At 38.2% G+C, this 25207-nt stretch overlaps 1 protein-coding gene across 17 annotated transcripts in view; it reads right to left on the reverse strand.

Moving 5' to 3' along the window:
- Window positions 1–566: 566 nt before the first annotated feature.
- Window positions 567–25207, reverse strand: part of LOC128862720 (mucin-19) — a 94453-nt gene continuing 69812 nt past the window's right edge. For 16 of the 17 annotated variants that reach the window (XM_054101397.1, XM_054101403.1, XM_054101402.1 and 13 more), the window contains 7 exons: window positions 6684–9174; window positions 6356–6617; window positions 6086–6296; window positions 5774–6014; window positions 5432–5681; window positions 4971–5330; window positions 567–4904 (listed from right to left, as the gene is read on the reverse strand). In XM_054101397.1, coding sequence (XP_053957372.1) covers window positions 2042–4904; window positions 4971–5330; window positions 5432–5681; window positions 5774–6014; window positions 6086–6296; window positions 6356–6617; window positions 6684–9174 — 6678 coding nt within the window. In that variant the 3' untranslated portion in view covers window positions 567–2041. Of the gene's footprint in view, window positions 4905–4970; window positions 5331–5431; window positions 5682–5773; window positions 6015–6085; window positions 6297–6355; window positions 6618–6683; window positions 9175–22551; window positions 24168–25207 lie in introns of those variants that run through there. The other variant, XM_054101404.1, reaches the window with a different exon arrangement.

Below are 25207 nucleotides of genomic sequence, written 5' to 3' on the forward strand. Positions count from 1 at the left end.
TATGCTCTTCATTTACATTGAATATCAATATGCAAAGACTACGCTTTGCTCACGCACACGCAATACATACACATGCTCATAAGCCTTTCTTATGAAATTTGGTTTGTTGAACAATAAAAAATTCAAAACCGAAAATTTTGCACTTTTAACGAGCATTCGAATCGTTCGCTTTATCTAAATATTAGAAACCACTATTGCCATGAAGCGTATTAAGATAAACAAAAAAATCTTGGTGATAAGGCTTTGCCGTTTTTTTTTTTGTTTGTTTGACTAAAGCGCACGACAATCATTTTCGCATGGCAATTAGTTGAAATTCTTAAACTTGTTTATGGTCAAGTAACATTGCTAGTCCAGGTGCGTTAAGCCTGGGCACGGCTTATCAAAACTAACTACGATGCTCTGTTAGCGCTAATTTAAAATAAATATTCTTCTAAACTGTTTGCGATTATTTTTTATGTTATCGATTTCTCACAATTTTAAGTGAATAAAAATAAAACCAAAAGATAAATAAAATCAAACAATCGCATAGATTTTTGATTGGCAACAAACAGATTAATTTACTATCATATTCTTAATTTGCCTGAATTTGCATTAATTTTTTATTACTTTTCTCGTTACAACTACAAACTGTAATAATTAGCATAATATAATCATACGTGTAATTAGATGAATATCAAAAAAAAAATATAATTTATAAAATACACACGTTTAAGAAAATATATCTATATATAAGTTGCCTATTCAATTATATACGCTTTTTGTTTTCTCATTTGAATTCTGCAAGCGTTTTCGAGTATTACGCTTACCAGTACATTACAATACTACCATTATCATTATATATTACAACGATCATTATCAGCATTATAATAAACGTCATAAGCTCAAAATTTATCGTTGCCGTTTGTAGATTTACTTGTGCATTTTACTTTTTTAGGTAAATTATTAAGCAATCCAATTAAATTAAATTGTCGTTACGAGCTAACTTGGTTATTTATTTTTTCTGTATTTTTTACTTTTTTGTTTTAGCAATAATTTATAGTAATAACTCTTCATTTATTATAATCTGTTTATAATTATAAGCGCTTTTCATAATATATTTACTTTTCCTTTCTGCTTAGCCAATCAAATTTCATTATATTGCAGAAGATCAATACAAAACCATTATATAAATGGAAGGAGAGAAGTATGTTTGCGAAATTGCTACAAGCTCTGCAACTTGTCAAATGAAAATGCAGCAGCAGCGTGAATGACAAGTGCTCGAGTACAAATTATAGAGAAGTGTTTTGGCTGTGAAGCAACAAAACGACGGTTGCAGCAGTTGCCATTTTGCGCTTTCAAGGTCGACGCACTTTCTCATAGAACCTTCTCATTGAATAGTGTTTAGGAGCATGGTGCAGAATTTAGGTGTAGTGAACATCACACTGTTAGCCTGATCTTAGTGATTTTAGGGGAATCAGCTGATTTGCTGTCGTAACAGGGGATGTGGCAATGATTTCTTTATGACAAAACTGAGATTGTGTTGATGATATAAGAAAAAAACCAGCGCACCAACTCATTGGAAGCTCGTAAGATTACTTATGAAATGAGCGGCCACAATTCTGCTGCCAAATCCTCTATGACATGGTAGCCCAAGTTAGTCTCACAATTTTGTTTTGGACTGGCAAACCTTGTAATCTTTGAGGTTATCTCCGCAGGAACACAATAAAATTGTGCAGTAAGTTCACTTAACCTTTTAAATGGAGAAGATGTCTGATTTTACAACAGTATATCAAAGTATTTATGGATCTGTTAGCTGTTACAACCACAACATTTATGGGCTGCGATTGAAGTTTTATGATTTTTGCTTTGCTAATACTAGTATTTTACGCCTTGGTATCCACTCCTCTCCCACACTCCCCAATTTCACTTAATCCTTGCATTACTCTACATACAATAAATTCATACTTTCTATTCACATTCCATATTATTTGTTTTTACTCGTTCGCTACTTGCGCGCTTTGTTCTATTTATTTGTCATCAGTCGCGTAGTACGTCGCAGTACTCATTCATTTTTTTCCTCCGCCTCGCTATTTGTAGACAAATTCAATGTTGCTTCCAGGCTGCCGCTCGATTGGCGTGTATGGCGTGTTGAGCGCAATTCGCGTCGCTTTTCAGGCGGCTGTTCATTTAGTGAATGATCAGTGACCGTTCGTGGTCGTTTCAAACGGCTGGATGAACGTCGATGCTCTTCATTGGCGGAAGCTGCCGCTGCCGCTGCCGCAGCTGCAGCAGATGTCGATGGGGTAGGGGTTGTATTGCCACTAGTAACACCACCACCACCACCACCTCCGGCCATGCTGGCAGCTACTGCTGATTCTAAATCCTCTACACTACCATGACTGCTTGATGCCACACTTGGGACAGTCGAAGTTGGTGTGTTTTGTGGCTTCTTAAGTATTGGCTGTATTATTAGCTCGTCCGCTTCCTCATACGGTGGTGGCAATTTAGCTGCGTCAGCAGCATTTGTGATTGTCAACGAAATGCGCGATTCACTACGTTCAGAGCGCTCACTGCTGGAACTGGCACCGGAGCTTATCGGTGGTGCAATGGTAATGGTGGTCTGCGATGGTAGGTTAGCCGCAATGCCAGCGGAGTTTAACGGTGTCAGTGTGACTTTGTCGGCCTCGGGCATCGCAGCGCCACCACCACCACCACTACCACCCATACCACCCATACCGACATTAACGCTCCTTAAGCTCTTCTCTATGCTGGTCATGCCACCGCCAAGATTTAGTGGTAGCCCACTAGCTAGCATAGCAGCGGATAATTCATCTTTAGCGCTTGCTAACGCTGCGGCATGTGAATCAATTCTTGGACGCTTAGATTTGTGATGATCATCAATTTGGGCATTAGAAATTGAATTGGACACACCGCTGGTGCTCATACTCGTTGCAACTGAGGTGGGTATTAGAGAGATGCCAGATCCGAGTCCTAAAGTTTTCGTATAGTATTCCATTTGTTGTTTAAAGGCATCCTTGGTCAAGGCATCCGGGTCAATCATGTTGCTACTACTACCACCGCCACCGCCGGCGCCACCTCGTTGGCGTTTCGAGGAACTCGAAGTGCTGCTGCTGCTGCCGCTACCGCCACCCATAGATGACGCGCTACTGGTAGGTGGCGCAGTCAAGCCCGCCAAACTTGCCAACGAACCAGGAGCGGTCAACGCTTGTGCCATATCGGCGATCATCGCTGGTGCAAAGTCGCTTGGTAGACCAAGTATTTGCGGTAATTGTGCAGCTAGGGCAGCAGCTGCCGCTTTCGAGGCATTCTTGCTCGACGAAGCCGACGATGTTGACGCCGACGAAGACGTGGAAGTCGTTTGGCTACCGCCAGTTAGTGAGGCAGGGAATTTGCCTTGTGAAAAAGCCTGTAATGTGGCCAAATCTGTTGGCAATTGACTTCGCGCTAAGCTCTCCATCCATTTTTGCTGCTCTTTGGCAGCTTGCTTTTCTGCCTGAGCCGCTTGTGCAGCAGCGATCGACGCAGCTGAATTGTTGTTGGACGAGCGTTTGTCACTAGAAGATGATTGTGGTGATGGCGCATTTATTTGTGGGATTCCTAATGAACTCAGTAAGCGTGTACTCTGTGCTAAATCCATGCGACTGAGAGACTCAAGCAAATGTGGATCCGTGCCCGGCAATAGCAGACTCGAGAGCTGTGCCATTTCAGCTACCTGGGCGGCAGCCCGACTGGCCGCTGATTGGCGCCCGCTGCTACGTGATGACGATTGAGAGCTACTTACGCTAGTTGGTGGTTGACCAGCCGTTCCCATACTCGCCATTACATTCATAAGATTTGCCACAGAAGCAGCTGAGGATGACGACGACGTAGATGAACGCGAATTACTTGATTTCGATTGAGATTGATGAGACTTCGACTGCGTTGTGGAGGAACTGCCTGCCGATGAAGTTACTCCTGCACCACCATTCAATAAGTTGTACTGTTGTGCCAACTGATCATAAGCTGAGCCAAGTCCCGATGAGCCCAGCGAATATGGATTCAAGCTGCCAAGGCCCATTGGTGGATAAAGTAACGACGGATTGGGGAACAGGTACGGAAAACAGCCTGTCAATTGTGATGCTGCAGCAGCTGCAGCGTTGGCGTTTTTATTTGACGAGCCTCCAATGCTGCTACCAGAATTACCACTATTGCCCGAGTTGCCCGCCAAAGCACCCAAGTTCATAGCATTTTGCTGTGCATCATTTTTATTTTTCTTGCTGGATGACCCACCGGATTGCGAATTTTTACCGGTGCCTGAATTCCCAGTGTTAGTATTCGTTCCACCCAAACCTGCCAACGCCGATCCAGCAGCCATTAAAGTAGCCAGTGTTTGCGGATCCATCGTCGCCAAATTACCAAGGCCTCCCATACTAGCCAAACTAGCAAACAAATTCATACTGTTCAAATTATTCAGTCCAGGTATATTCCCCATAGCAGGCATGCCGGCAAACGGCATTGATAACAACGGGTTCTTTGGATCGAAGGCGCCAAGTGGATTCTTTGGATCAAATGTACCTAGTCCAGGCAAACTGGCCAAAATATTTGGGTTCAATCCAGCCAATGTCCCAAATTGCATGGCGGCATTCGCTTGATCGATAGCCGATTGCCGTGAAGACTTCTTGGAAGACACAGTGGGCGATGGAGCTGGTGACGATTGTGTGGATGAAGATTGTTGTTGTTGTGCATGAGCTCCTGATGACGAGCTGCTTGAAGTTGATGATGGTCGACCTCCGTGTGATGATTTACTTGTCGATGCATAATTACTAGTATCCATCGAACTAAGTTTTGGCGATGGAATAGACATTGGATTTTGTATTTGTTCCAACCATTTGGGATCGACCTCGTAAGCAGGATTCTCAGTCAGCCTAGTTGTTGAGAAATGAAAAACATACAATTTTTACCTTTCTAAAACAAACAATAATTTATCATACCATTGCATCAGACGCTTCAGTTGTGGGGCTTTGCTACCAGAAATACGCTTGCCGGTTTGTTTATTGACCACAGGCACGGGCTCCTCGCCAGTCAGTCCTTGTGGGCCAGCCATTGTTGCCTGTTGTTGGTGTTGTGCATGGGATTGTGCAGATTGTGAGCCAGCCGCTTTGTTCATTTGCGAGACAGACGCCTGATGTGCCGAATTACTACTTTGTTGCCGATTCGAACGTCGACTGTTTGTATTGGTACTGGTACTGGCCGCAGAGTTACCGAAATCCATATTCAGTTGATCTGTGAGTGGCGTGGTCATGTCTGTCAGCCACTTATTCACCTTCAAGTCAGGCACGTTATATTTAGCGCTGCAGACATCAAAAATTAAAAAAAAAAACACACAATATTTCTCATTATTTCAAGCTTCCATACGGCTAAAGGTAGTGGATATATAAAAGTAGCTTCTTACCTCAACTTCATAGCTTGTTCCATTTCGGCCAGCATAGCTTCATAGGCTTTGCGTTGCGCCGGGGGTAAGCATTGCATCATCTTTTGTTGTTGCTTAAGCAGAGTTTGCGGATCTGAAGCCATGGTTTGGGCAACGATAGCATTAATGTCTTTTAAGGACAGAGAACCGCTCATCAATGGCAATCCACTGCTCGATGTAGAGGGTACAGGCGCTGGGGAAGGCATTGAAACATTTCCACCTGATTTGGACTCTGCAAGCGATTAGAAAAAAGCACGAGTTATTATTTGCATTTATATGAGTGATATAATTAGGCTAAAAATAGGCTCAGAGACTCAAACTCACTTCCGGGCACTGTCGTAACAGTGATAGTGAACGGTTTTTGATTTTGCTGATTTTGATTTGATACTGAAGTCGGCAGACTAGCAGGAGTTACCGATACGCTCGGTGGTATTTGTGGTTTCTTCGACGACGGCAAAGATGGGTCAGGGAAAGTTTTCTGTTCCTTGGCAGCTGATAGACCCAATACGATTTCATCTAGCTTCTTACGTTTCTTCTCTTTGCCAATAACGGGTTCTTCAATAGTCTGCAAGAAAAATTAATCAGCATAAGTTTCGTTGTTGCTAAGCGAGAATAACATTAACATGTCCAACTTACGCAATTATTTTTCTTCATTAATTTGTTCAGAGTATCATCCAGTTTGCCTTTGCCGCCCATAGATGGAAAAGCGGAACTCAGGGAAGCTTGTAAATGCGATGTAGACGACTTCTTTGAAGGCATTGAAAAATCCTGTACTTCACTTAAATCAATGGCACCGGAAACGTTAGAAGCAGATTTTAGCATATCTGTCATGTTCATTCGTGGTAGGCTGCGTAGGAGAAAAATGTGTTATAAATAAATCATAGTAAAATGTATTAATATATGTACCTTGAAGACAAGTCCATTGGTCCACTAATGGACGTTGGTGGCGTTTTAAGTGGTGGTACTGCCGGCTTGCTGAATTGGCCAGATGACTGCCGTGCAAGTGATGCGTGCTGATGTGCAGGTGGCGGTTGTAATGGCATACTTGTAGCGGACGCTGTAGGTGCTGCTGGTGAAACAGACGAAGCACTGCGACGTCCAGATGGTTGTGCAGTAGCAGCCAATGGTTCCATATTTGCGATTTCAGTCTCCCAATCTTTTAGACCCACTAGAAATAATAAACAATTATTTACGGATGTTGAAATGTGTGTGAATATATATTCGGCCTACTCACTATTTTGTGAACTATTCAGCAGCGCATGCAGTTTAGCTCGCTCAGTCTCAACGTCAATTGCTATATGGCGTTTTCGTTTTTTGCCTATACTTTGTGTGGCTGGTGGAAGAGGAGCCGGCACACTGTTTGGCATATTGACTGGCTGTGCCACCGGCGCAGTGGCGTTCAACGCTGTCGTCGCGGCAGCTGAGGCTGGTGTCATGGTCATTCCTGGCAACAGTGCTGATAGCGTATTCGCAGACAATGAATTTGAATTATTTCCGCCAGCGGCAGCTGCTGCGACTGCAGCTGCAACTGCGGCATTTATACTGTTAGCATCCAATGGTGGAACGCTCATGTTACTAATGCCTTTACCTGAGCTATTAACACCGGCGACAGTTGTTGGCGGCGGTAACAGCCCAAGGGCAATATTAGTGCTAACAGCGGGCGGAGCTGTGACGGGAAGTGGTGAAGCTGGTACAGTACCAGCGACCTGTGGCATTTGTGATGTCTGCAAATGTTTTGTAACACCCAGTTCGGTAGTTATAGTGATTACATCAGGGGTCGATGGCGGCCGCTCGATATTTTTCAGATGTGGTATAGCCTCATGCAGGCAAATATTAAGATCAATGCCCTTGCAGCCGGCAAACGCGGTATAATTTCTATTTACTGTCCATTTGTTCGTCTCCACACAGATAACGATGTGCGCAATTCTTCGTTCAAGAGCGAAATCTTTGAACCAGCGTATCATGCACATTTCTAATTTGGGTTTATCCTGCTTTTGCTTCACGGTGGAGGGTTGAATGACCTCCAAGTCGGGGAAACGGGCCTTTAATTCAGCCGCTTGCTTCTTGCACTCTTCTTCAACTGCTTTTTCCTTTTCTTTCATGACATCCTCATCATCAGGATCAGTGGCTCCTGTTGTGGCTACGGCCAAATCGAGTATTTCTTCATCGGCAGTGGACTTTGGATTTTCATCTGCTGCGTCTGCAACAGCACTTCCATCTTTCGAGATCGATTCTTCTGCGTTTGGCTTTGTACTTTCAGAATCTTCCTTAGAAGACAATTCACTGCCTTTACTTAATTCATTCTTCTTTGTAACAACTTCGTCTTCACTTTCATCTGATTTATTTTTGTCACTCTCATTTGCAGGACATGTTAATTTTGCGTCTTCGCATGACTCCTTTTCTACATTTGATTCTAGTTCATCGGTTGGAGTGCCATTTATCTTGCTTGCAACTTCCGACTTCTCCGCAGTTGGAATTTTTTCGCCGACCTTATCGGCATCGTTATATGCGCTCAGTTCTTTAGACTTTTCATTATCAACAACAGCAATACCAGCGTCCAAGTCTTTTTTCTCGACGGCACTTTCGCTTACGTCCATTTTTTCACTACCGTCTTTGGGCTTCTTTTCCACAATTTGCTCGGCGTCAATTTCGGAAAGCTCCTTAGAAGAAACGCCTTCATCAGATTTATCAATTGAGCTCAAATTCGTACTCTTTGTATCAAAGTTTGGTATCTCGTGTATTAGATTGGAATCTTTGCCTTCGGTATTGGATTCATTCATTAAGCCTAGACCAGTCGGTTCTTTATTTACTGTTGAAGCATTCCTTAAGCTTAAATCTTCATTGGATTCATTTTGTCGGTCAGTCTTTTTATCACTTAGCTCCTCTGAAACCGCACAAGGCTCAGTATCTGTCTTACCTTTGTCACTGGTGAGTTTGTCAGCAACATCTACTGACTTCTCAGTTTTTACTTCTGCTTTCACTGATGTAAATTGCTCTTTTTTGATGAGACTGTCTTTTGTGAGTAGCTCATCATCCAGATCAATTACCTCACCCTTCACAGTTGGTACCGCCGATGGCAAGCGATCCGCGTTAAAAGACTCTAGTTTTATTGAACGCTGAATTTGTGCTTCCAATTCACGTATAAAACGCTTTTCTGATTCAGCAAAACTGAAACTTGGATCATTAAAAATGAACGTTTCCGAACGGTAAAGACCATGTTTCAACACGGCCGATATTATCTCTTTGTCATGTTTACCAGGTTCCCACCAATCAGGTGTGTCTGCATTCATCTGACACAACTTCAGACGCTCCTCTAATTGCGGATGCCGGGCTACTTCGCGCAATTTCGACAGCAATTCCAGTCGCTCTAATATTAATTTTGCGTGATCCTCGCTAATTTCTTCGATTATCCCTTCGAGGCCACGTTCATTATCGTTAAGTTTGATGCCAGCCTTACGCTTGCACATTGCTATGAATACCTTGTAGTAATCACTTAGCGTCTCATCACTTTTACGTTCCAAATGCGCCATTTGCTTGAACTTGGTCCAATCTGGTGCCAAAATAATGCCCAAAGCGGTGGGTGGCTGAAGATCTACACCATAGCCGGTTAGCACGCGCAAAAATTCATATTCTTCGCGTCTATTCCACTTTTTCGGTATTTGCAGGAGACGCTGACTCTCCCGTTCTTTAGCTGCCAATTCCATTTTGCCTTGCCGCTCCATTTTCTGCAAAATTGTTGAAGTGAGAAAATGTTTAGTAGTTTATGGTTAACATAAATCGAATGTCTTTTGTGGAGTTTACAGGTATAAAAATATGTGTTAAGAGATGTATGGGTATACAGAGTGTGTTGAATGAGTTAAGCAAACATTTTATGTTGAAATTGTGCAGTAATTACGAATGAAATCAAAGTTAATTAATGTGCAACGTATTAGTAAGTCCACCGCCAAATAATATTTTTTTATATTGTACAAAACACACCACTATAATACAAATAGTTATCTACTGTTAGCGCCGCATACATACATATATACATGTATGCACAAGTAGGAAAATTATATTAATATATAAGAGGAATTGTTTTATTGGAAAGAGGCAAAGACTGTTTATAAAGCAGTGGTTACAACACACACAAATTCTAAACCTGCAAGCTACTAAAGTAGTAGTAAAGGGTGGCCCATTGCGATTGTACGACGAATGCACGACATTAGGAATACTGAAAATAGGAGGATTATCAAAAATCAACGAGAGTTTATATGCTAGGTACCTATGAGTAGTGCTGAATAGCAAACTAACGCGGAAACTCAATGTGGAAGAACGAACGAACAAAGCACTCAATGCCTTATACGCCTGCAAAAAAAAATGCTCGGTAAGGCATGGGGCTTATCTCCACGACTTACACATTGGATTTACACGGCGGTAGTAAGACCAATAATGCTCTATGGCATTCTAGTATGGTGTATAAGTTTGAACAAGAAGACATACGCTAGCAAACTGGAGAAAGTACAAAAAGATGCAGAGCTGTGAATAACGGGTGCAATGCGCACCACCCCCACAGCAGCACTGGACAAGATACTTGACCTCCACCCAAGAATTAGTAGCAAAAAGTTCTACAAAGAAGTCTGCACATAGGCTATTGACAACATCACAACTAGTTGAAAGGCCTTATGGCCACAGCCGAATATGCAGAGGTTTGACCGCTAACTCGGACTACGCTATTCCTCAAACTAATTTCAATAGGGAACTTTAGATAGTATTAGAAAAGGATGCATGACGGAAGGGGCAACTTTCAACGCACCACACTTTCGACACATACACAGATGGTTCCAAAATGGAAGAGGGTGTCGAAGCCGCAGTATTCTCTCCGGAATTAGGATATGAACAGTCAACAGTGAACAAATTACATAGAGAACACTCCTCCGAACTCTCAAATAAACTTTTACATTGACAGCCAAGCAGCCATAGAGGCAATAGCAGCTGTAATGACAAACTCACACTGCGTACGACAATGCCGGAACAAGATGGATAAGCTAGGAACTAAGAAACAAGCCACCAAGGTTTCTGGACAAAAGGGAATTGAAGGAAACGAAAAAGTGGATATGCTAGCTAAAGCAGGCGCTAATCTTCTAGTAGCTAGCACGGCCGGTATACAACCACCTCTCTGCAAACAACGACTAGATATAGATGCAGCAATGATTCGATAAACGAATTTAAGGTGGGAAAGAAATAGCTCACGCATAATCGCGAAAATCACAATGTCAGGTCTACAAACTATATTTTATCTCTTCCCAGGAAGAGTGTAAGCTTGTAGTAGGGATACTGATGGGACACTGTCCCACTCCATCGTATGCGGCCAAACTGAAGCTAGTGCAGAACGATACATGCACAATATGTAACGAAGTCAACGCGAGAGAAACCCTGGAACACCTACTCTGCCACTGCCCTGCACTTAACAGAATACGAATAAACTGCTTAGAAAGTGTGGCAGATAAAAAAATTAGCAGCCAACTTGAATTATCCAAACTGTGTATCAAAGAAAAAATATAAGGTATACTCTCCATATTAACACTTGGTATTACTATGGATCAATTTCTGGTCTATGTGCGATCTAGAGGATCAACCAAGTCTAACCTAACCTTTTCTACAATGAAGCAATATAGAGCTCGATAAGAACTTTCTAGGCCGACGGTAATTGATAAAAAGTTCAGATACTTGACTGTTTTCGGAATGCGGAAATAGTATTTCAATCGGAAATATTTGCAATACTTAAAATACTGGATAATTGCCGAAGGTGACGAGGATATAAAATCAAGGTTTGCAGTAACAGTCAAGCTGCTCCGTCCGTTCTTATCTTTTCAAAAATAGTCCAGGTGGAATGACCTAGGTTTGGTTGAACTAAACATTTGCGTTTCATCAGGGCGTCCAAATTGGCTGGAGCCAATAGCGGGAAAAGTCGTGTACATCAAGGTTTTCATTAATAAAGCTCATGATAACCGTTGGTGCAGTACTGGCACCTGTAAAACAACCAAATGTTTTTTGAAAATGCCTAACAAGGTGGCAGCAAAATTCCTTCTCGAACAGAGGAGGGAGCTACAAGCCTTGATAGCACAAATTAAGATGCACTATCCATGGGGACGACATATAGTCACCGTAGAGATCATCGACTAGCCAGTGTGTAAATCTGGTTTGGATAACGAGGAAAGTACAGATCATTTTCGTAACTGCAAGACCGGCTTTCGCCAGACTTAGATGGCAAATTTTTGGCTCGGATATATTGACTCATTGATATGAATTTAATGCCCTCTCCCTTGACAAATTGCTAAGATTCTCAAAAAATTTGAAGGAGGACGTATTCCTATTTTCAGGAAAATATCAAGGCACGTACGACAAATTGAGAAGCTTGGTATAAATATCTTTGAAGGACCACACTAATATTACTATTATTGGAAAAACTAATTTCATAATATTTGAAATTTGATATAAAATTATATTAATAATTATAAGACAAACAAAGACTTCAATTGGAGAGCAATTTGAGAATTACGAAATAGCACAAATGTGAACCTTATACATATGTTAAATTTTTAGTAGGAACTCTGATTTTATCAAATAAATGTGTTTGTTTACGTTTATTACCGTTATTAAGCTTACATTTATGCGAGGAATTTACCGTTTTTTTTTCGATGGAATTTTTTGCGTTCTATTTTATTTATGCTTATTGCTGTTGGACACAAAAATAGCACATTGTAACTTGTGCAGCGGAGAGTAAAACTTTAATATTGTTTCAGCGATTTTTAGTATAATTTTTTGTTTCTTAAATAAAATTTTAAAGTAATTACTAAAAATGGGACGTGGAAAACATTGCACGCCGGAGAAGAGTTTTTATATACCGTTTGAGTCAAAATGGGAAAAAGCTATGCAGAAATAGCTGAACTGATGATATGCTCTGGGAAAATGGTTTATAATGCTCTTAATTTAATTAAGAAAGATTCATCCTATCTAAGCAAAAAAACGGAAAGAAAACCAAAGCCGCGAAAAACGGATGTTAATATGGGTAGAGCTAAAATATGCAAGAGCAAAACAGATCCTTTTAAGTCGGCACGGCAAATAATGCTTGAAATAAACCAAGAATCTGGTCTATAGGTGTCCAGAAAGCTTATAGGAAGGCGACTTAACAAAGCCCAGCTGCTTGGCCGCATAAGCAGAAAAAACCACTCCTCTCAAAAATACATATCAAACACCGACTTGCCTTTGCAAAAGCCCACAACAAAGACAAATCTATTCAGTTTTGGAAAAACGTACTTTGGACCGACGAAACCAAAATAAATAGGATGGGACCAGATGGAAAAACAATTATACGCCGTCCAAAAAATCAAGCGCTAAATCCTAGGTTCACAAAAAAGACGATTAAACACGACGGCGGAAGCCTCATGGTTTGAGGAGCCTTTTCCTGGCATGATGTTGGGCCGATTGTTCGCGTGGTTGATAAAATGGATAAATTTCAATATCTGGATATACTCCAGAATAAAATGGAGCCATTTGTGTTTGAGTTGATGCCATTAATATGGGCATTTATGCAGGACAATGATCCAAAGCATACTGCAAAGACAGTGAAGCAATGGCTCAGAAGAGAAAAAATTAATGTACTGGATTGGCCGGCGCAGATCCCTGATCTCAATCCAATAGAAAATTTGAGGAATGACGTTAAGGTCAAAATCGCTAACAAAAATTTTTAAAATTTTGATGCGGCTCACAACGCAGTTGAGGAGTAAAACATTAAAACATTACTTAATTATCTGATTTGTTTACTATTTTTGCTTTTATTTGGAATTTTTTAGGATGTGCTATTTATGTGTCCAGCAGGTTTCGTGAGTTATCAACGTTCTCGTAAAATAAATCAGAACTGAAATTCTTTTTGAGCATTTTTTTGTTTTAAAGTGGAAGTAAATACGTTTTTTTATTTTTTAGGTTGCTTTTTCCCCCAATAAAAAATGATTATTTAAAAACATATTCAACTCTTTGCTTTCAAAGTCTAAATGTGGTATTTATATGACCATGGTTGTATATATTACAAACTACTACAAATAAATATATATATAAATAAATATATACCTATATATATATATATATGTTTTGTTTTTTGTAATAGCCCCCGATTTCTGTTCGGGCTGCCCGAAACATTGCTAAAAAGGCGAGGAAAGTACAAAAAAAAGTTATTTTATTTTTTTAATAATTTTAGCTAATAGTAGTTTTGGAAAATAATTTTTATAGAAACACAAATCTTTACAGAAACTTGGCAATGTTCAATCTCACTTTTAACTGAGGATAAAAAAATCCAAATTTTTGTCGAATATTAGGGTCGCCATGTGGTTTCAAAAGGTAATACGAAATAGCAGGGCTTACACTGTTATTTGAGAAAATGAAACATTATAAGAATTGGGGATTGGAGCGAGTACGAATATTACACAAAATACAATTTCAATTTAAATTTTATATCCAGGAGCCTGAAAAACACCGTTTCGCTTCTCCTTCCTGAACACAAATAGCGCTCTGCACACATTAAAATAAATATAAAAAGGAGCTAAACGTTAGTCAAAGACAGAATCTCTATAAGCACCACCAGATAAATATATCCAAAACTGCGCGCTCGCTCTCCAACTACCCAATTCAGCTATGAACCAGCTAGCTACCTAGTAGTCAATCAACAACCTCCCCCATTAATAAGAATATTCGCAAATCGTTGCGTTGAGTTGAGTAGGTATCTTAAACAACCAATGACAAACGACAAGAACAATGTTAGCATCAGTACCTATGTAGATATGTATGTATGTCGCTATCGACTGAGAGTCGAGACGTCACCAACCCAAGTGGCAGTAGCAAAAGAAGGAAATTCAAATAAAAAAACTAAATGGAAATGAAATGAAATAGAACAAAATACTCGTATGTAGATATTATACGAATAATGATGATGAGCGAATAGTACTCGTATGTATGGGATGTATGCACTATGGATAAACGCGAGTAGAAAACGACGATATACAAAAATAATAAATAAAAGTAAAAACCATTTTACACCCCTAATTTCTTTAATATAGGTACGTACAAGTATGGATATTCGAGAAAGACTGTGGGCACTTTGCTTATAAAATAAATACACAAATGAATCCTGCGAGGCCAATTGCATATGAAAGCTTATACGTACCAAATACGAGTAGAAAGAAGCATACAGACAAGTAAGCACCGATGGGTGGTGCTACTATGACAAAAAGGCCGAAAAGGGGGTATACGGCACATCACATACTCATAACTCGCACATCACTACAAGCATACATGCATACTTAAAAAACATGTGATAATATACATGTGTGAATGCAAAATGCATACGAACGAGTATATATATGTATTATAGAAGTACACCACAAAAACGCACATGCATTTAACCAAACCATCGCATATAAATTATAAGCACTAAATTCACCAACAATACTATGCAACTGATTACGATTATTATTAGTGATTATATTAGGAACTGGAGACCCAAGTCAAATATATTATTGCACTCTCTAAATGATGAATGAGTTGCCCTCATAGATATCGGCAGATCTGAAGTATATTTAAATTCAAAAACCAATGAATAATTGCGCTGTTCAATATGGAAACGACTCGAAAAAAGTTGAAAATAAAAATTCTTTAAAACAAAGCAAGGACGAACCGTTTAAGTTCGGGTAAAGAAACGCTTTATATTTGTAATAAATACAAATGTTGTTTAAAAAACCAAAAATTAATTGTGAGATTCGGCCCATCGACTCTAATTTTTATAAGCTACAGAGAAAATAAGAATATAGGCTTACATAAATCACAGAAGGCCAAGTAAAGATTGAATTCATATTGTTTAGTGTGTAAAGAAAATATTTGTTAGCTCCGGTTGTTATCTTGAATGAGAAAGGTCTGAGCCGGAAGTATGATACAATTATGTCATTAAGTTCAACAAAAAAGTTTAAGTACAGTGATGGTCACGAATTTACCACTCTATGCCAAGACATAGAGTGAAAAAAGTATTTTTTTTTCTGAGCATAATTACATTTTTCTTGGAAAATTACCGCAATAAACACTGATTATGCATATGCATATTTTTTTTCTTCGTCATAAAACTCATTTACTTGCAAGTATCATAGTACCAGTTAGAGCTGGGCTTGAATTTAGCGCAGTAAGAAAATTTATTTTCACGTTACTCAATTCAGCTAATTCAAATTCTGTGGTGAGTTTTAACTTTAAATGTCATCCGTGGTGCTATGAAGCGCAGCGACAGCTTACTCTGAACTGAAAATCACATGGAAGCACAAACCTAGATATATCGAAGCAATTGCGATGGTTTATAATGCATTTAAACATATTCAGAAATATGGCAATGCAAAAATTGGCACAATGACACAGAGCGCGAGAACCATTCTCAGAGTGGTATGCATAGTGGTAGATCCATTTAAAATGCCAGCCAATGTTCCAAAATAATTAGTACACGAGAAAAGAAGAAATATTTCAGACACCAATTGTAGCAGTACATAATCCCTACTAAGTAAACAACTTTCAAAAATGTTAGTAATCATTGAGAAAAGAAAAGAAAAACTAGAGGGAGTTGCCTTGACATAGGAGTGCTAAATTAGTGGCCACCACTGTATGCACAATCGATTGTGCGATTCATGTGTTTCGTAAAATATATCTATCTGAATTAGATAATTATTGTCAATATTTCCACTTACATTTCTACAAATTCCTTAAACCAAATTATAGGGCAATGGTCCTAAAGCCATCTTTCATACACCCTAATAATAATAACTTATGTCTCAGGCCAGTTGTAATACCAAATAACAAAAGAAGCAATAAAAAGGAATATACTGTGAGCGTCAAAATAAAGTGTACAGCGTACATCAGTAGCATTTTAGCGATTTTGTACGGTAAAAAATACCGTTATATTTGGTTGTTTACTTCCTTTTTCGATGCATTGAAACTTTTTTCATATTGTATTTTAATTGGTTGCGATCGGCAGAGAGAAAAGTTTTTGTCTACAGTAAATTAAATTCTATTATTTATTTTTTTTAATAATGGGTAAACAAACTTCGACTGATGTTAGAGAACTGGTACTAAAGCTTCGCAATGAAGGTAAAACCTTTCGTGAAATTGGCTCTATTGTCAACAGAAGCCATAATACTGTGACAAAAATAGTTGACAAATACAAAAAGTTCGACAAAGTAGAAAATCGCCCAGGTGCAGGCCGTCCAAAAATTTAATATAAAATTGAAGTAAGGTCTACAGTGCGTGATGTGAAGAAAAATCCCTTTAAAAGTGCGGTCAAAATATCACAAGAAGTTTCAACTGCATCAGATACTAGCGTAAGCGCCAGTACAATGCGTCGAGCGTTGTACGCAAATTGGTTACATGGTCGTCTCCAACGAAAAAAGCCGCTAATATCGACAGTTAATCAAAATAAACGTCTTGATTATGCAAAAAAAATACGAAAATCGGGATGTTTCTTTCTGGAATAATGTCCTGTTTAGCGAAGAAAGTAAGTTCGTGGTCTTTGGGCAGAAAAAACCGGTTAAAGTCTGGAGAACCAAAAAATAAAGAGTATGCCGACCAAAATTCGATAACCACAGTGGGGGTTCGGTGATGGTGTGGGGATGTATGGCGGCAAGCGGAGTTCGCAATTTGGTTTTTATTGAAAGTACCATGAACAAAACAGATTATCTGAATATTTTACAAAATAATTTACTAACCAGTGTACAGAAATTAGACTTGCAGGGATCTTGGATCTTTCAACAAGATAATGATCCCAAGCACACAGCAAAAATAGTAAAAGAATGGCTGCTTTATCGTACTCCTAAGACATTGGATCATCCTCCACAGTCACCGGACTTAAACCCTATTGAACATTTGTGGGAGCGTTTAGACCACCAAATCCGGAAAAGGACAATCACCAATATGGATATGCTGAAACTCGCTATAAAGGAAGAGTGGGATAAAATTTTATCTGACGTGACAAAAAAACTAGTTGAGTGGATGTCTTCTGTTATCAAAGCAAAAGGGAAATCAACAAAATACTAAATCGATATCATTTTTGTAAAATATATCTCTGTACACTTTATTTTGACGCGTAAAATATGCACTAAATTTTGTTTTTGTCTTACAACTTTTGTTGTTGTAATTTATTTTTTTGTTGTTTTCTAGTAATTAGTAGAGAATCCAATACTAATTTAAAAAACATGAAATTAAAATATATTGTCTTGTTATAAAAGACTGAAATAAAATCCATATTGTAACAAAATGCATTGAACACTTTATTTTGACGCTCACAGTATGTTTCAACTTTTTTCTCTGACTATAAATACTAAAAAAAGGTACGACAAAATTTTGCTTTCCGTATTAATATATAGATACTCTAGATCCATATGTTTTTTCGCACTTTTTTTAATTGTGTAACTTAGTTTTAATTTCAAAGTGATTTGGATTGAATAAATATATATTTTTTGTTCATGAATTCATAAATTTTAATTTGCTTCATAATGCCCAACAGCAGATACGTACCAATTTGACTGAATATATGCAATGGAGGATCTATAATTTATTAATGATTTAGGCATAATTGGGACTCTATTATATCGGCAATTTTGCACCAAATGTTATCTTCCAAGAAAACACACGTGAACCCTGTCTTTGGCAGATTAGTAGTTCGTTCAAAGGGGTTGAAAAAACTTAATATTTTCTTTTCTTAAAAAAAAAAAAATGTCATCTATTGCAATGGAACATTACGAAAAATAAACAAGAAACATTTTATCTTTCCACTTTATGTACTTATAATTGAACTATTCACTTCCATTAGTTTGCAACAATTTAAGTTTTCGCACAACTGTTGTAATGCTCACCCCCACTTCGAATATTCGGAGAAAAGAACACGAAAATTTAGCAACCCTGGTGCAGGTCAAATGCAACATTATTACGAGAAAAGAAAACGCTATTAGATACCGAGAAAGTAATATGTTCGCGACATGCACTGTTGTAGCAGAAAAAAATTCCCAATACATTTTTGGGGAATGCTGCTGAAAGGCAGTCCTTGGCAGGATATAAATCCCCGCCGTTTCTTTTATTTCTAAGGAATTCATGAAAAGTGGATTTACACACAAATAGGGTAATAGCACATACAAGCACATGTACAGAGATTTACGCACATGTATACTATATGGTGGTATACTCCTATGTGTATGGGGTGTTGCTTTCAAGTTGGGAAAATATCACTCTGCAATTCGTATGCTAGGTATTCCAATACCTATGTAATCTAAACAATCCTAACCTGACAAGCATGAGGTGAAAAAATCTATCACCTAAAATGAGACAGGACATGATTAAAATTCAAATTTATATACAAGATACGGTTATTTTTTTCTCGTACCATATAACTATATGAAATGAAATATTCATTATTTATTTGTATCTTTTTAAGCCCTGTGGTTTCAAGACATTTGAAACAACTGGGCTTGAGATACCCTGCTTCATCTCGCCAGGTTAAGCGATGAGATCATCGTTACTTGGGCGACTGAGATTTAATGCCGTTTATTGTTCAACTTTCTGGGTCCCCTACATGTACCTAAGTAACTCGTGGAAATATTAAAGGAACAATTTCTGAGGTCGTTAAATTTGTTGTACGAAAATATATTCTCTTTTCATGTTGTTTTCCAGTAGGAATCAGCTGGTAACTAAATTTATGAGAGTTTTACGACATTCGCTGTCAAAGGTATATACAGTCTGTGTCAGAAAAAAGGAACCGCGATTATTCATGAAGTATAAAAGATACATATTTAAATTTCTTTTACATGAAAGCATGTACAAATCTACAAGTCGCAATTACTCAATAAGCCGTGTAGTCTCCAACGTTGTCGAGTATAGCCTGGCATCTTCTCGGGATGCTTTGGACCAGCTCTTCTGCGTAGCTCGTCGACAAAGAGGACTAGTTGCTGGACTAGTTGACGCACGAGTTGCTTTAAATCGTAGAATAGCTTTCCGGCAAGATGCGTTTTCATAGTTCCTCACACATTTTCAATGGGGTTGGCGTCAAGGCACTGGGAAGGCCAATCCATTACTGTGACGCCATTTTCTTGTTTTGTTGTTTCTCAATGTGTTTTTCTGCGAGAAGTGGTTTTGATGATGTGGGACGGTAGGATATGTTCGCCTCCTTCAGTCGACGTTCTATGGCTGATAGTGCTTGGCGTGGTCGCAAAAGTTTAAAAAGTTGGGCGATCACTTTATCCTGCTTTTTTGTCGTCACTCGCTTCAAGCCGCGCTCGGAAAAGTCATCAACATTTTTGTACATCTTATACCGCGGATTCCACATCACAACAAACTTGTTTGATCTTTTAATCACTTTTGCAGCCGCTTCGAGTACTTCTCACTCAATTTTGTTTGATTGCGTTTACGGGAAAGTTTCGAACAACACTAGTCTGAGTTAGCACTGGGGTCGTAGCCCTTGAGTGGGACTATTATGCAGCAAAAAGCAGAACAAAATATATGTATCTTGAAGTTACAAGAAAAAAACCGGTTCTTTTCTTCTGACACAGACTGTATCTAAAAGAAAAATAATGCTATTTTGGGTATCTGTTTTTATTTCAATTATTTCCCTAAAGATTTTTCAAAACTCAGCTTTTTATTTGCACAAAGCACGTGAAGAGAACTAGTGTAAAAACGAACTATTAAATGTATTAAATACAGTATGTAGCAAGACAAATTAATAGGTGACGTCGCTAGAGCACCAACAATATTTACATGTATTTCGTTTTTGCAATTTGGTAGTTTTATTGTCAAAATTTCAATGAGAATGTAAACAAACAAATAAGACAACAATGAAGAAGCACTCCTCGTTGACATTCAAACCAGCAAATTGCGAGAAAAAATAAATCAGCTGATAAAGCTAAGTCACCTTGTCTATAACAGGTAGAAGTAAACAAAAAAAAAAACAAAAAATTCCATCACATCATACATACAGTCATGTATATGTATATCTGTGAGATGAATGAAAATTTAAATTTAAGGAAAAATAAAGAAAGATTATTCACGACGATCGACTCCTTATTTTATTTCAAATGAAAATTTTAATAATGCCGCGCGTTAAAGAGTAACATCCATATCGAAATAGTTTGGATTTATTAAAAAATCAATTTTGTCTAATCGGGCTTTCCCATACAGGGTGGGTCAAGTAAGACCTACTAATGTTAAGCACAAATAACTTTTTTATTTTTTGACATATTTATTTTTCTCTTTTTGTAGGTTATAATTGAATTGCTGGGAATTTATTATGGAACCGTACAGTACAACACAACGCGTTAAAATTATCGAGTTTTTCTATTCTTGTCAACGATCAATTGTTTTAACGCAGCGTAAATATCGGCAACATTGCATGAAGCGCATATCCATTTAAATGGTTATGTCAACAAACAAACCTGTAGATTGTGGGGCTCTGAAAATCCAAGGGCAACACACCAACATCAGTTGCACCCATCTAAATGTACTGTTTGGGGCGGTGTTATGGCCACTAGAGTTATCGGTCCATATATCTTCGAAAATGAGGACGCAAAGCCGGAATCGATTTCAGGAGCTTCTTACAAAACATTAATTGAAAATTTTTTGCGGCCAATGGCGGAACAGTATCCTAATTTGTGCTGTCAACAAGATGGAGCAACTGCGCATACTGCTAGGCAAACTATGGACCTGCTGCATGAAATAATTGGCGAACGTCTGATTTCCAAAAATTCAGATTTCCCTTCGCCACCTCGTTCTCCAGATTTGCCTGCGCCCGACGTGTTTTTATGGGGATATTTAAAAGACAAAGTGTATCTTAATAAACCAGAGACTATTAGACAAATATTCGAGACGAAATACTGAGCTTTCAACCAGAAACATTATGTGATGTAATGGAAAACGCGTTACAGAGAGCCAATCTTTGTATCGAGAAAAATGGTGGACATTTGTCTGATGTAATTTCCATAAAATATATTCAATGTATAAAAACAATTAACCAAAAGAAATTATCATTGCAAAAGTTATTTCTGTTTAACATTAGAAGGTTTTATTTGGCCCACCCTGTATTATGCACATCCGGGACTGAGCCCCGAATGCCCTACCATTCACTCTTAACTCCAGTCACTAGACCAAAGGCCGATGTTATTCAAATTAAATTGTTAAATTTCTCACACCTAAAATTTTCTGAAAGGTTTGTTTAATTAGTAGCGAGAAAATGTTTACAAATATTACCTGTTTGTAATAAGAACTCTTTAAAAAAATATTTACGCCATGAACAGTATTTATAAGTAAATAAGTAATTTTCTAAACGTATGCAAACACGTGACTATTATTAACGCAAATTTGCTATAAAATATGTTAAGAAGAAATAATATAAATGCTTTTAAACCACCAAAGGTCGATCTATTAACTATATGATAAGTTTTAAATTTGTTCGAGGCATTTAGACAATAATTGCAAAACTTTTATGGTCATAAAGTAAAACCCGCCCAAAACAGAAATTATTAAAACATTTGCATATATAAAAGTAATCAAGCAAAAACTGATTTCTTTTTGTTATTTTTAAGTCTGCTACTGTACGTATCATACACTACAAAATAACCGAATCCACTTTTTTCAGTATTAGTATTAGTATAGGAAATGCAGTAATTGTAGTAGCTTGTTAACTTGGCATTTGGATTTTTAAAATTATTCTGTGCGGACTTTACATAATGCAACTTAAATCGACGTCGCACTTTCTAGCTCTTGTTAATTCATCCATAACAGATCGCTGATCTAACTACAAGTCATAGTAAGTTTTTTGATGGTGCGTAGAATTTGTATCAATTCGTATAATTATGTTTTTATCCATTTTTACGTCCCCCAACAATGAAGACTACCCATACACACTTACTTTAATCACTTAATCAGGGTTAATGACCCTAAAGCCGTTTGTAGTGAACAGCATTTTTCTTTCGTTTTTCGTTTTCAAAACCTAACCTGTTTCGATTCAATAATTTCGAATTCGCAATATATGCTTTATCACAATCATACTCGTTTAATACCTCAAAATACTGATGATGGTTGTTAGCGTTGCCGTTAATGAGGTTTGAAATCGGGGGTGGCGTTGTTGATGTATCCGATGCACCAGCAACTCCGTTTGCCGTTGTGGACTCTATTATGGCTGTTGTTGTTGTAGTTATCGTGGCAGTCGTGGCACTTGTAGTCTTTTTCGTCGATTTATCCAAATGTTCGCAAAATGCAGAAAAGCTGCTAAAATCCATTGGTTTTATAACTTCCATTTCGACGCGTTAGTTACGCTATCGAAGCGTTCTTGCCCACCGGTGCTGCTAAAGCGGAACAAGATGGTGATCTACACCGCCACACCGTGGTAAAGTTTATCGTCAATTAGAAGAAATCATGAGAAAAAATCACGGCAACTAGATTTTAGTTTAAACTTTAATTATCTCAAATATATTTAAAAATTTCGCGCTTTAGGCTTTTAAAGACACTTCGCGAACTAAAACACCAGCTCAGTACAATACTCATCATTGAATTAAATTGAACTTTTTATTTCAAATACATGCATGTGCATACCACACTAATTTGAATTATAATACGTTTCTCATATGTGTGTATGTATGTACGTATGCATGTATAGTATCATACACTCTACACCACTTCATCTTTGCACTAATTACTTATAAATCATTTATTCGACGTCAAAGACGAGAGTCACCCAACATATGCATAAGTGTACGAATATAGGATTGTATGAATGTATTAATGTACAACTTTTTTCCTGTTGTTATTCGTAAGTGTTTCTGCTTTTTTGTTGCCTGTTTTACTTGTTTGCCTACGTAGTCTTCTTTTTTTCTTAATTTTTTATTATAACTTTTTTCTTAATATTGGCGTTACTTTTTCTTTATTTTCTATTTGCATATTTTTATTGCTTTGATCGTAATCACAAATGTGGCAAAAGCACTAACAACAACGAAAACCAATAACGACAACTAATAATAATAATTATTATTATAATGATTATGTACACTATAAAAATATTGCGAGCGAGAGGTACGAGTACGCGAACAACAAAAGCGCAGACGAAGACGACAACGGCTACGGGTAAAACTTCGAATTCGACTTCGACAACAGCGGCGGATACGGAGACGGAGGCAACGACTTCAGCTATGGTGACAACGGTCGATGATGATTTAGTTTAAGCGTCAATACGTTTGGTCTTTTGGTTAGGGCTTTATAATTTTTGTTTACTTATATGCCTTTTCCATTTCTTGTATGTATATGTGCATATATGTTGTTTCTTCATTTGCTACACTTATACACTAAGTACAAACGCAGCTCTGTATATTATTAGACACTAAATGCACTTCTTTCTTTTTTCGATCGTTGGTTATTACTTATTAAATATTTTATATCATTTATTATTGTTATTTCTGTTGTGGATTTTGTTTTATTTTTGTTTTTTTTGAGTGAGTGAAACGTGCACATCATCTTTCACTCTCCAGTGCGCGCCAACGACGATGACGAAGAGAGGTATTATTTGAAAATTCTTTTTACAACTTTACACGACGACGCTCAAACAAATAATGAGCACCAAGGCAACTCACGCTAAACCAAAATGTACGCGAAGAGATAGATAAGCAAAGCAACACAAACCGGAGGCCGAGACAGAGACCGAAGCAGAGACAGCGACAGCGACAAAGGCAGGCACATAAGGTAAACTCAAAGCAAAGTGAGAAGTGCGGCAAAGACACCAGCAGCGGAGCAACCGAGTCACAACCAGCAGCGGTAATCGAACTGAAAGAGCACACGGGTGGCATAAATGTGGCATGGAATCATACGTATGCACAAAATGGTATGTAGCTCATACCTATCGGTATATGTATCGAATGCTTATGAGTACAGCATGGTGAGGATGGATGTTGGATCAAATGCGGAAGGAGCGGCTGCGAGGCTAACACGGCGACAAACGGGAAAAGTACACATGACGAACGAAATGAAAATGAGCGAATAAATATAATGAACGCGCGCGCCAACGCCACTGCCACAGCAGCTGCATCAAAAGCACTTTACACTAGAGTAGAATGAATTGAAAATTCATTCTTTTATCAGCAAACTAACATACCAACAAACCCATCGACCCAACAACTCAATGACTGGTCGCTGCTGCCATTCAACCATAGGCCCAACAAAAATTAACAGCAAGAAACAATATTCAAAAATGATACTACATATTCAAATAAAGACAATAAAAGCAACAAAAACAAAAGCCGAATAGCGTTATTATTACTTGTATGCTGTTGCTGCTATAAAACAAGAAACCTAACACTTTTGCCACTACAAATATGCATATTCTTGTTCCTACTCTCAACCACGTTGTTTTTGTATTGGCTGATACCCTTCCATTACATATGCATATGTATGTACATACATACAAATATTTCATTACCCCGTATAACTACAATATAGAGAAAAGGCCAAAATGTATAAAGGGATAAAATACAAAATAAAATAAAATAAAATAGTAATAACACAACCACATCCATACATATGCACACATCTACATACACTAAAAGGTAGACACAGATACTATTGCACACATGTAAACGCATTTGAAGTCAATCGTAATACGCGTTGCCGGGCGCGCTCTTAGCGCAGAGACACCCTAGCTAAAATGGATTAAAATTCAGGTACAAAAGT

This window comes from Anastrepha ludens, chromosome 5 (assembly GCF_028408465.1).
Source record: "Anastrepha ludens isolate Willacy chromosome 5, idAnaLude1.1, whole genome shotgun sequence".
Classification (NCBI taxonomy): Eukaryota; Metazoa; Arthropoda; class Insecta; order Diptera; family Tephritidae; genus Anastrepha; species Anastrepha ludens.